The 12,494-nt window shown below is 49.6% G+C and overlaps 1 protein-coding gene across 1 annotated transcript; it reads right to left on the bottom strand.

Annotated features, from left to right (window-relative positions):
- Positions 1–259: 259 nt before the first annotated feature.
- On the bottom strand, positions 260–10,900 carry THY1 (Thy-1 cell surface antigen). The gene is made up of 4 exons (XM_053366694.1): positions 10,774–10,900; positions 2,703–2,776; positions 1,542–1,880; positions 260–404 (listed from the first exon to the last, which is right to left on the bottom strand). The coding sequence occupies exons 2-4, from the start codon at positions 2,737–2,739 to the stop codon at positions 292–294; spliced, it is 489 nt and encodes a 162-aa protein (XP_053222669.1). The 5' UTR covers positions 2,740–2,776; positions 10,774–10,900; the 3' UTR covers positions 260–291.
- Between the last annotated feature and the right edge of the window lie 1,594 nt (positions 10,901–12,494).

Here is a 12,494-nt window from a genome sequence, read left to right as displayed (position 1 = left end):
GGTGACCCATTGCTTGAATGTAGCGGCATGATACTGGCTTTTAGCGCAAATCAGTCACTTTCATCAGCTATGTGGCTATATAGAGATATAGAGAGATAATACTAAGAGATACAATCGGGGTTTGGCGTCAAACCGTCCTCCTTATCGGCTGCCTCTTTCTGGAACAAGAACAACAATGAAAAAAGGAAAGGGCCACGATGCTCTGTTGGGTTTAAGTCCGCTCCGAGCCGGCTCTCCCCATCCTCCCTCCCTCCCTCCCTCCCTCTCCCCATTTTGCTCGCTTCTCCTTCTTTACAGGGACACAAAATCCACAGCTTGCAGGAGAGGCAACGAGAGCAGCAGCAGCAGCAGCCAGGAGGTGTTTTGGATCAAGAGGCTGATTCCTGCGCATTTCTCCAGCCGGTCTGCAAGAAACAAAGGGTGCATTCAGACGTGGGGAAAGGCTTGCATTCGTTTTCCTGATGAAAACACTGGGCCTGGGGATCCCCACCTTCTCTTTTATGCCGTCTGCTTGTTTAAGCATTTTTTTTTAAAAAAAGGGAAATCACCTTGGGAAAGGCAATCAGTCTATCAGAATCATTCAGTAAAGTCATAGATAGATGACATGACAACTCTTGCAACCCACAAATGGATCGCTTTTGGTCGAAGATGATGTATGGACAAATCTAATGATATTTGGAAAGTATTTATCAAAACCATAGTGACCCATGAGTCAAGGTAGACTTGAGGGAAACCATAAGTTTATCCATTTACATACATATTAGTTCCGTAACCATAAATATATTTCCTTGCCATATTCTTGCTGTTGTTTTCCTTTGCCTTTTAAAATGTTTGTTTATGTATTCTTTTTATTTTTTTCTATTTACTTTAACTCATTGTGCCATTCTTAATAAGGATGATAATCAAATAAAGTCATGAACCCAAAATAAATCACCAAAAATATGCCTACCTGATTTCTATCCTCCCTTCCACCCCCTGTGAATTTGGGTGGGTTACTTTGCCTCCTGTCTTAAATCTAACCCAATAAACATCTTTGCCTGCATTCACACTTCACCACCCTTATGGATGAACAGACCCATCCATTTTTGGTTCTGCGAATTTCTCATTCATATCCAGCCTTAATATCAGTTCTCCACAATTCTGCAGCAATTTGCGCTTAAAAAAAGAAAAGTTCATCAAAGTTTGACAGCAGTTTAGCGTGAATTTCTCCTGCTACACCATTTTGACAAATATGCACATTTTCGCCAGCAACTTCCCACAATACAATAATTTTGGTCTCGTTTTCATTAAAATAGGTGCCTTTTTTTGCATGTTATCCCCAGGATTTCCATTTCTGTGCACATTATTCGGCTAAAGAACAGCACTGCAAAATGTGGAGAAGTGTGAATTTTGAAGGTTAGCTGTGTTCTGGTCTAATTGTGAATTGGGAAGTTTCTTGTTAAGATGGAAACGAGATTGAATTTCTCTCCCACCCACCCCGTTTCAGGACCAAGACCAGCTCCTCTGAGTTCTTTTCCTGCCTCGCATCCAGGCCTCCTCACCTTTGAAAACTGAGATGTTCTTCATCTGGTTATCCTCATAGTCGTTGGTAATCTTCAGCCTGCACACATAGGTCCCCTCATCGGCGGTGGTGAAGCCCGCGAGGTGAAGGCACACCAGGTTGTTGGACACAGTGACGTTGGCCCGGTTCTTGTACATGGCGTTGGGGACGTTCTGGTTGCTGGCAACAACAACCCCCACGCCGGCATCCCTGCTCAGGCGGAAGTCGTAGCTCAGGGCATTCGAAGTCTTCTTTTCATACGCACAGTCCAAGCGCAGGCTTTGGTCACTCATGCAAGCGGTCAGGCTTCTAATCCTCTGGCAGCGAGCAACTTGGAGCACTGAGGAAGGCAAGAGGTTTTCACCAACACAGGGAGAAACAATGATCTGCAGAGCTGAGCTGCAATCCCTGCAGCCTCATCAGTTAGAAGGGGAAATTAATACAACAAGAGCATTTTTAATCCATCAAGTTAGGTTAATTAACTCATCAAAGGGGAGCATACCTTTCGGGTCTCTCTTTCTGGGTCACTGCAAGGACACCACCTCCTTTGGGGGGGGGCTGTTTTCTATTGTTTTGATTCATTTACAGTGGTACCTTGGTTCTCAAACGTAATCCGTTCCAGAGGTCTGTTCCAAAACCAAAGTGTTCCAAAACCAAGGCGTTCTTTCCCATAGGAAGTAATGCAAAACGGATTAATCTATTCCAGACTTTTAAAAACAATCCCTAAAGCAGCAATTTAATATGAATTTTACTATCTAACGAGACCACTGATCCATAAAATGAAAGCAATAAACGATGTACTGCAGTCACACAATCAATCGACCGATCAGTAGCTGAACTGGGTTGCACACAGTCACAAAAACAAAACAAAAAAGAGCTGCAAAAATGCAAAATAAACAGCAAAAACAGGCAGACCTCAGCGTAAAACTCGAAACAGAAGCGTGGCACTCAAAATGGAAGCGTAACACTCAAAACGGAATATGTTCGGCTTCCAAAAAAGGTTCGCAAACCAGAACACTTACTTCCAGGTTTGCAGTGTTTGGGTTCCAAGTTGTTTGAGTACCAAGGCATTTGAGAACCAAGGCATTATTTTTTTTAAAAAAAATACTTTTCATGTAAGGAAGTGGCACCCTTGACATCAGTAGAAGGCAATGAGTTTTACCTGTCACGAGGACTGCAATACCAATGGTGGACTTCATCTTCCTTTCGGTCTACGGTGTGGAGCGTGGGAGGAATCTAGGAGTAGAAAAGGCACCCGATCATATAGAGATGGGACTGGGAGGGCAAAAGGGGAATTGTCAAAAATTATTCTGGCTGAACACAGCCGGTCTCGTGGTCTGAAGCTTATTAGAAAGCAGGAGCTAGATTTGGGGGAGAGGGCCTGCAGTTCCCTAGACAACACACGCCACACACCCATTGATTCCTGCCTCAGGCCCTTGATTCCCTTCCACCTGGCCCTTCTCCCCCTGCAGCGGAAACCATGACTCAGCGCTGGGTGAGCTAAGTTGGGGATGAGTCATCCTAAGACTCCTGCAGTGGGGAAAGACGCCAAGGAGACGGGTGATGAAGCAGAGAGCGAGACAGGCAGATGGAGAGAGTGTGCCTTTTTGGCAAAAGAGGTGCTTTTAGATAGATAGATAGATAGATAGCCTCTTCTAGACACTTCTGGGGTACATGGGAACAAGGAACTTATTAATCACTTTAGCAGAAACCTCCAGCCTGCTTTTCTGTGTCCCCACTCCCATCAACCTCTTCAGCTAGGCTCCAGCAGACAGCACGATGCCTTAGAAGCCTCTCTCACCGCCCCTAAGTAATAAACCACATGAGCAAAGCAGTGCCATCTCAGGCGTATCTGCTCAGAAGCAAGCCCTGCTGTGTTCACCGAGTACAATTTGCATTCATTGCCCCATCTGCTTTTGCCTCTGGCCCTGCCCACCCATGTTATGTTATGTTATGTTATGTTATGTTATGTTATGTTATGTTATGTTATGTTATGTTATGTTGTTATGTTATGTTGTTATGTTATGTTATGTTATGTTATGTTATGTTATGTTATGTGGCCTCAGAGGTCAAAACGGTTTCCTGCTCCTGCTATAGGGAATCGCTGCTGTGCATGTTCTGCCTCCCAGCAGCCTTTGGTCCAATGCGGTTGGCTTTGCGAAAATCCTTCATCCTCCTCAGTCTTTTCCACCTTTCCTCCCAAGTCTCCAACACAACACAGTTTGGAACCAGGAAAACCCCAGGTTGGGCTGCTCCACACTTGCCTCTGGCCCACAGAGGGAAGAACACTGACTCAGAAATACGTTCTCTCTCTGCCAGCCCAGACCCAACGTTCCTAGAGGTTACTCAGCCTTTGGAGAACGTCCAGAAGAAGGAAGCCTCTAGTCGTGGGGCAGCCATCAAAAGCGTCTCTCAGTGGGATATTATTGCCCCTTCTGGCATGGCAGGAGGAGGGGAGGGGAGTGGAACCTCAGACCTAGGGGCTGAATGAGGCCCTTCAGGATGTCTGTCAAGCCTTGGGGTTCTCTTCAGAGTGGCTCAGTCGTTAGAGCATCAGACTTAATCTCAGGTTCATGCGTTTGAGCCCCATGCTGGGCAAAAGATTCCTGCACTGCAGGGAGTTGGTCTAGATGAGCCTCCAGGGTCCCTTCCAACTCTACAATTCTTTGATTCTATGATTCAAGCTCCATCTCTTCACTAGCCACTCCCCTCTCCAGGCCACACCCCTTGCCGGCCTTGTTCCACATAATCTGTGAATGCTTTTGCCTGGCTGGAATTTGTCCTTGAACTCTGAGCACGCCTCTTGCTTGCCTGGATGCAGGTTAGAGAGGGGTGTGCAGCCTGCTGTACAAACATAAAACTTAGATTTCATTGCATCAGTATTGGCAGATCCATCAATGGTTTCACAGCTGCTAGCAGTTGGCTTGCTCCTTTGGCAAGGAGAATGATTTCAACTCCAGTCTTTCATCTGGCTTTGAAAAACCTATCGTCACTTGGCTCCTAGCCCCTGCCTGTTCTTCTCGTTTCAGGAAGATGGCAAAAAAGCTTGGTTCTTCCCCCATCCCAACTCGCTTTCTTCTTCTTCATCATCAACATCATCATCATCATCATCTTATTTGTATGCTCCCGTTCCATAGTTAAAACTATGCTCAAGGTGGCTCACAAAGTGATTTACATAATTACAAACATAACAAAAGTACTCATAAACAATAAACAAAACACACCCAAAAGTAGATAACCAAATTTACACACAAATGGTAAGATCTAAAAATCAAGATACTGAAAGATTGAGATCAAAAACAGTAACAAAAAGCTCTAAACGATAGCCCAGCCCACGAGTCTTTTCAGCAGCTTCAGCTTTTGTAGCTGGAGTCAGTCTGGGCCTCAAAAACACCCCTCCCCTGCCCAGCTTTGTCTTCAGAAAGACTCTTTGGAGACTCCGGCCTTTCTGAGAAAGTTACACACTCTGAAAGACAGTTCCTCATAATCCCAGATACATCAGGACTGGAGTGAGCAAGGAGCGGCACTCTGCACATGCACAAGGGCTCTCTGCTTCATGCTGTCCCCTCCCTGCAGCACTGAAAGCAGGATGCCTGAACAAACCTCCCTGAGCTTTACAACTGGGTCGCTTTAGAAGGCACAGGTCTGACAGGTCCCTGAACCCAAGGGGCTTACAATAAGACACAGGGGCAAACAACAGCGGCGAGAGGGAAATAGAGGCAGGGCAAAGAAGCAGAAAGCCATGCAGTTATTTCAAGCCTGTGCCCTTTTGCTGTGGCAATCAAAGGGTTTGGGGTCTTTTGCCTCCTTCTACACCTTCCTGGTCTCTGCTGCAAGGGGAGAGAAGGAGGTCTTGACTCACTGCACACAGGCCTTGTACCAAGGCCTCAGGCTTGAACGGCCACAACTCCAGTTAAGAGGATCGAGTAGCTACTGTGGTGCAGAAGGCCTTTCTCTGTTGGAGATCCTGGAGAGCTGCTAGTCAGTGCAGACAATGCTAGGCTAGAAGGACCTGATAAGGAGGCTGCTTTCTACACTTTTATTTCACTTGTTTCCTTGTTCATACCTGCATGAAGTTTAGCTTTGGGGGGCAGATATACAAGACAAGGTCCTTTGGGTGTTGCCTGTTTTGGGGTTTTGCTGTTTCAGGCAGGCTGGAGTGTGTGTGTTTGTGTGGCTTGCCTGGCTTTTAATGTTTTGTTGTTTTTTAGAGAGCGCATTGTGCATTTCCGGAGAGCGGGGGGAGACAGGGTGTGAACACGTGTTTTCCCTTTTTGCTTTGTTTTCCGTGTGCCACCATTTAGGTGACCCATTTGTTTTGGTCTTCGTGATTTGTCAAGCCCACGTGGCAACAGTGCCCATGGCAGTTTCTCACGCTGCCAAAACATGCCTCCCTGGGAACCCTCAAAAGTCTGGGGACCCCTAGTGGCAGAAGGCATTGCCAGCAGCTCAAGGAGAGAATATGCAGTGCAACGGGGGTCATTTTCTCTGTAAAAGGTCTGTGCTGATGTCTCCCACTCTGATTTTCTTTCTTTCTTTTTTTTACCCAGAGTAAGGTAAAGGTAAAGGTAAAGGGACCCTGACCATTAGGTCCGGTCGTGACCGACTTTGGGGTTGCGGCGCTCATCTCGCTTTACTGGCTGAGGGAGCCGGCGTACAGCTTCCGGGTCATGTGGCCAGCATGACTAAGCCACTTCTGGTGAACCAGAGCAGCACACGGAAACACCATTTACCTTCCCGCCAGAGCGGTACCTATTTATCTACTTGCACTTTGACGTGCTTTCAAACTGCTAGGTTGGCAGGAGCTGGGACCGAGCAACGGGAGCTCACCCTGTCACGGGGATTCGAACCACCGACCTTCTGATCGGCAAGCCCTAGGCTCTGTGGTTTAACCCACAGCACCACCCACATCCCTTAAGTACTTACCCAGAGTACTAAGCACTAAAGGCTACCTCCCACCGAGTCAGAGCACTGGTCCATTTATTTCAGTATTGTCTGCGATTATGGGGGTTTCAGGCAGCGGCCTCTCCCAGCCCTACCAGGAGAAGCCTGTGTGAGGGATTGAACCTGGGACCTTCAGCATGCAAAGCAGACACTCTCCCACTGAGCTAAAGCCATTTTGCATAACAAAAACACAGGAAGGTGCCTTATGCCAGGCCTCAGGTTCCCCACTTCTGTTCCCGAACTACAACTCCCATCACCCCTAATCACTGGCCATGCCCTCTGTGACAGATGGAGACCAGTAACATCCAGAGGGTGACAGCGGCCCCTTCCACAACCCAGAGCCTTCTCAAGGGGCTAACTTTGTACAGTGGTATCTCGGGTTATAGATGCTTCAGGTTACAGACTCCGCTAACCCAGAAAGAGTACCTCGGGTTAAGAACTTTGCTTCAGGATAAGAACAGAAATTGTGCTCCGGCGGCACGGCATCAGTGGGAGGCCCCATTAGCTAAAGTGGTGCTTCAGGTTAAGAACAGTTTCAGGTTAAGAATGGACCTCCGGAACGAGGTACCACTGTATTTTTAGGATTTTGCATTTGAATCCCCACTCAGCCATGAAGCTCCACTGGGTAACCTTGGGACAGCCATCCTCTCTTAGCCTAACCCAACTCACAGGGTTTTTGTGAGGATGAAATGGGGAAGAGGAGAACCAATGCACATTACCTTGAGTTCCTTGGAAGATGAAGGAGGGATATAAATGCAGCAAACAAATAAATAAATTGAAATTGAGCCGATGTGGCCCATCAGCTTGCAAGGGACCCCTGCACCCTCTGTAGCTGCAGAGGCTCCCCTGCCCCATACCCCAAAATTATCCCTTCTGTTGTTTTGAGTAGCTGCTGCCCATGCTGACTTCCGCGGTGGGAAGATGTATTACAAGATGACTCACAGGCACAAAGCAGATGTGATGCTAGAGAGTGAGGATTAGGACACAACCCATTATTTTTTTTAATGAGTTAGCAGTTGGGCTGTGTATGTGAGCGGCTGTTCTGAAAACCCAGGAAGGTCTGCTGTGGGGAAGGGGGTTTAATTGAACCCTTTCCTTTGTGTGACCTTTTGCCAATTCCTCCCCACCCCTCCACCACTGCTATTAGCTCTGTGGAGTAAAAATACAGATATAAAAAGGTGTGTGTGTGTGTGATTTACATCAGAAAAGGATGCAGAAGGTTTTAACTTGCTCCAAGAGCACCATCTACCTCCCCCCTTTCAAAGCAGGCCCACTGGGTTGCTAATTAGTAAAACTAATTACTAAGGGGGGGTATATAGGATGCTGCCTTATACTGAGGCGGACCCATTTAGCTCAGTACTGTTTACACTGACTGGCAGCAGCTCTCCAGAGTTTAAAAGACAGGGTCATTCCTAGCCTTGGAGATGCCGGGGATTGAACCTGGGTCCTTCTGCATGCAAAGCAGATGCTCCACCACTGAGCTACGCTCATAGTTGAGCAGCAGAGCCTCTAATCTGCATGCAGAAGGTCTCAGGTCCCATCCCTGCTTCTCCAGGTACAGCTGGGAGGCAGCTCTGCCTGAAAGCCTGGAGAGCCAGTCCCCGTAGATAATACAGAGCTGGATGGACAAATTGTGGGACTCAATATCAGGTAGCTTCCCAAGGTCCCTGAAAGGGGATGTAAGAGAGGAAGGGTGGAGAGGAGGGAGATGAGAAGGAATATTTAAGAGCCAGTGTGGTATTTCTGGTTAGTCTGCCCAACTAGGACCTGGGATCAAATTCCCACCAAGCCATGAAGCTTACAGGGTATGACCTTGGGCTCATCGTTGTCTCTCAGCCTAGCCTACCTCACAGGGTTGTTGTGCGGATAAAATGGGGAAGCAGAGAAGCATGTACGCCACCTTGAGTTCCTTGGAGGAATGGTGGGATAACTAAATAAGATAAATAGGAATTTGGAGGAGGCAGACATGGGCTTGTCAGACGGGCATCTGTTGTTACGAACCGCTTCCATCTACTGCACACCCCAACTCCTCCCCTTTTCCTAACGGTCATGCCTTAATTTGATATCAAGCCTGCCTTTGCCTTGCTGCTTCCCTCCCTCTCCCCACCCTACATCAATAGGCACGCTCCGTATGGAGCAGACTTCGGTAATATGGCACCTTGAGCGAGGACAAAATTTGGCAGAACCGCCGTGATTGGTCAGCTACGCCCATGTTGTAAGAATAGCACCACTGGGCATAGCCCGAGTGCACTGTTTATGCAGAACCAGCCCAGTGAACACTCGGAACAAATAAAGTCTTTCAAGGCAGACAGTAGGAGAATTCATAGCCCTGCAATTAGTTTAGGCCATTTCTTTCGAGCTGTGCGATGTCCTGGGTTTGTGGGGAAGTGGCGCAGCTGAGTGGCAGAACGTTTTCTTTGCACGCAAAAGTTTCCTGGCATCTCCAAACAGGGCTGGAAATGTCCCACCTGAAAATCCACTGCAAGTGAGTGTAGACAAAACACTAATCCTATGCGTGGTTTTCTGCCTGCAGAATGGATGATACTAAATTAGACGGACCAATGTTCTGGCTGATACTGAGCCAGATCATTGGTCCATGTAGCTCTGTATATCCCACACCAACTGGCAGCAGCTCTCCAGGATTTCCTGCCTGAAACCCCTGAGAGTTGCTGTCATTTAGTGTGGGCAGTACTGAGCTACATAGACCTATGGCTCATTGTAAAGACTGCTGTATGTTCCTATAAAGGAGCTGCGCTGACCTGGAGAAGGTTCCTCCCTGGTCACCAGCTAAAGAGACAGACCAAACTGCTGTCAGTTGCAGCCAGCCTGCAGATCTGGCAAGCCACAGCCTGAACAACAACAACAGCCTGTGCTGATGCTTCCTTGCCCCCCACTTTAATAACGCCTACCCCACAGGAAATGGAAGGACCGGTCTAGACTGCACTAGCAATGCAGTCCACCATGCTGCTGCTGCAGGGCTGGCTAAGGTGCTGCCCTTGCAGAACAGGCAGCTGCGGAAAAAGCATCGCCAGCAGAGCGCTTGGCACAAGGTCTGCGGCACCGCCATGTCCCGCACTCAGCCTTCCCAGACTGCACCTGCGTTTTCCACGTTCCTAGACCTTGGCGCGGTGACCCCAGCGCTCCTGACACCCAGCTGGAGTCCGCCACCCAAGGAGATCAGGTTACTGGTTCGAGGACAACGGCTCTCTACCTTGTGGGGGATACTGCAGCAATTCCCCCCCCCCCGAAGCCATGTGGCGCTGATACAGCAAGTATGCCCGCGGTAGGCAGTCTTGGAAATCGGATGCTGGATCCGTTCCATCCACACGCATTTCTGGGCAGACGACGAATTTCTCCCCCTCCCTCCAAACACTTTCTGCATGTGGCGGTGGGGTCTGTAAGGCGGAAGAACGGGCAAATCTGCAAGAGGAAGGGCTGGGTGGCAGCCCCCTCCCACAGGGAGACCCTCATAAGAATACCAAGAAAAGCTCTAGGGTGCTGAGGAAGATGGCAGAGCCCAACGGTGTCGCCCTCCGGGGCTGCTGCTGCTGCGTCAGAGGGGACCCGAGAGGGTCACTAAGGCAGAGGAAGCAAAAGCGTAAGAGACCCAACCCTGCCCCCTTTGCCGTCCTTTTCTCTGGGGAAGCGGAGTCTGGTCCACAAAAGCGCAATAAAAGGGTTAGACTCTAAGGTGACAGGAGACTCCTTGATGTTTTTGCTGCAAGAGTCCCACCCGTCGACTACGTCCGTCTGGAAATCCTGCTCCTTTGCAGGGCATCGCTCCCCGCTTCAAGCGAGATCTCCATCCCCCTTTCCCTGCCCTTGCCTGCATCCCAGAACTATTCTCCTCCACCTCCGTGGCTCCTCCACTCGCCTCTTTCCTCCTCCATGCTCATCTCTTTCTTCCTCGGCTCTGTCTCTCCCTAACAGAGCAATATTGGGCACGTTTGCTCACGAGTAAACGCTGTGCCTGTACCTTTGCGCAAAGGAATGCAGTCTTTTTTTATTCGTGCGTTCATTTCCCCCGGGCGGTTAACCGCTCCTTTCCTCCATCCCTCCTTCCCTACTCCATCTTCTTCCACCTCTCTTCATCGCCCACCCCACCCTCCGCCTCCGGTTCTGCGGCCTCACGTCTCCAAAATTTCCCGGGGGTGGGGGCAAGAAAATATGAACAGGAGAAGGGACAGCGGTCTCCCGCTTCCCGCCGAACCCCCTTTCCTCCCTGCCCTCCTCCTGGAGCCGCCCCACCCTGGAGATGGGCTCCTCCGACGAGAAGCAAGCCCCGTTACCTGCGTCCGGAGCGAGGATGCTGCGCGTCTCTGGCTCCTGCAGTCTGGGGCAAGGCGAGAGACTGCTGCACGAGGCGACAGGGAGGAGGGGCGGGGCTCCGGGACACGCCCCGCCCACGCAGCCCCACCCCCTGCGGTACAAAGCGGACTTCTCTGCAGGGGTGGGGCGAGCGCCTTCAGCAGCTTCTGGAGCCCCCTCCCACGCCACGTGGTACACGGCCGGGAAGGAGAGGCGGAAGTGACAGTCGTGGTGGCTGGTCTGCATCTCTCAGGTGTGCCTCAGTTTTAGGGACTCGCAGTTGGGGAGAGGGCTCAGGTTGGTTGGTGGGCTCAGGTTCTACTTGAGGGCTTCCCAGAAGACGTTAGGCTGATCTGCACAAATGCAGATTCCATGGGTGGTTATGGGGCAACCCGTATTTAAAAAACATAAAAAAAACATTAGGAAGAACTTCCTGACAGTAAGAGCTGTTCCACAGTGGAATTTGCTGCCAAGGCGTGTGGTGGAGTCTCCTTCTTTGGAGGTCTTTAAGCAGAGGCTTGACAACCATATGTCAGGAGTGCTCTGATGGTGTTTCCTGCTTGGCAGGGGGTTGGACTCGATGGCCCTTGTGGTCTCTTCCAACTCTATGATTCTATGATTCTATGTATCTCCTACCTTTATCTCACCAACCTGGTGCCCCGTCCTGCCTTCCTCAGCGCTTACCAGGCCCAGCCAGTGCCCATCCCTCATCAGCCCCCACCATTGTGCTAGGCTAAGGCCTGCTCCATCACCCTTGACCCTCTCAAGGACCCAAGCTGATGCCTTTGGCTTGTCTCCCCAATATTACTGCTCAGGTAGCTTCTCCGTGGGAGGGACGCGGGTGGCACTGTGGGTTAAACCACAGAGACTAGGACTTGCCAATCAGAAGGTCGGCAGTTCGAATCCCCGCGATGGGGTGAGCTCCCGTTTCTCGGTCCCTGCTCCTGCCAACCTAGCAGTTCGAAAGCATGTCAAAGTGCAAATAGATAAATAGGTACTGCTATGGCGGGAAGGTAAACAGCGTTTCTGTGTGCTGCTCTGGTTTGCCAGAAGTGGCTTAGTCATGCTGGCCACATGACCTGGAAGCTGTACGCCGGCTCCCTCGGCCAGTAAAGCGAGATGAGTGCCGCAACCCCAGAGTCGGCCACGACTGGACCTAATGGTCAGGGGTCCCTTTACCTTTTACTAGCTTCTCCATAACAATCTGTTGCCCAGCCAGACTTGGTTTGTAACTGCAATTCATCAGCTGAGGATTGGAAATCTGGCAAGGGGGAGGGGGGAGCCAGAGCCCAACACTGCTCATTGTCCTAGTCTTGTTTTGTGAACCTTTGTAGACTGTTTCCCACAGCTTATTGTCAAAGAAAATCATGTCAAAGACCAAAAAAGGAATCTTGTCTGCACACAATAAAACCTTAGAATTCCAATAAAACCTTATTGAATTCCTCAACTGATGCGAGTCTTTTCCTGGAAGCTGTGTGTTAGTTAAGCACAATGAGTCTGGCTGTTTCTGCAAATCTGCAGAAGTGGTTCGAAAGGAGACCGTATGGTGCTTTCCAGTTCTGTGTGTGTCTCTGGGAAAGCTTAAGGACTGAGTCAGCATACATTGCCGGCACCTGCCAACCAAGCTCAGTCAGGCCTGCTAACTGGAAGAAAAAGACACAAACAGCTCTGCTCTCTGTTCCTTCAAGAGAAACCTGGTCCA

The sequence above is a fragment of the Podarcis raffonei genome, chromosome 15 (genome assembly GCF_027172205.1).
Source record: "Podarcis raffonei isolate rPodRaf1 chromosome 15, rPodRaf1.pri, whole genome shotgun sequence".
NCBI classification, from domain to species: domain Eukaryota; kingdom Metazoa; phylum Chordata; class Lepidosauria; order Squamata; family Lacertidae; genus Podarcis; species Podarcis raffonei.
The sequence above is the reverse complement of the archived record's forward strand: the minus strand, read 5'-3'. Positions and strand labels throughout refer to the sequence as shown.

What these genes read in the sequence shown, in the direction of transcription:
- THY1 (XM_053366694.1), bottom strand. Translation starts at nt 2,739, where the DNA reads ATGAAGTCCACCATTGGTATTGCAGTCCTCGTGACAG. An exon ending in TATTGCAGTCCTCGTGACAG is followed by an intron (nt 1,881 to 2,702) that starts GTAAAACTCATT and finishes TGCCTTCCTCAG; the next exon opens with TGCTCCAAGTTGCTCGCTGC. An exon ending in GAACATCTCAGTTTTCAAAG is followed by an intron (nt 405 to 1,541) that starts GTGAGGAGGCCT and finishes TGTTTCTTGCAG; the next exon opens with ACCGGCTGGAGAAATGCGCA.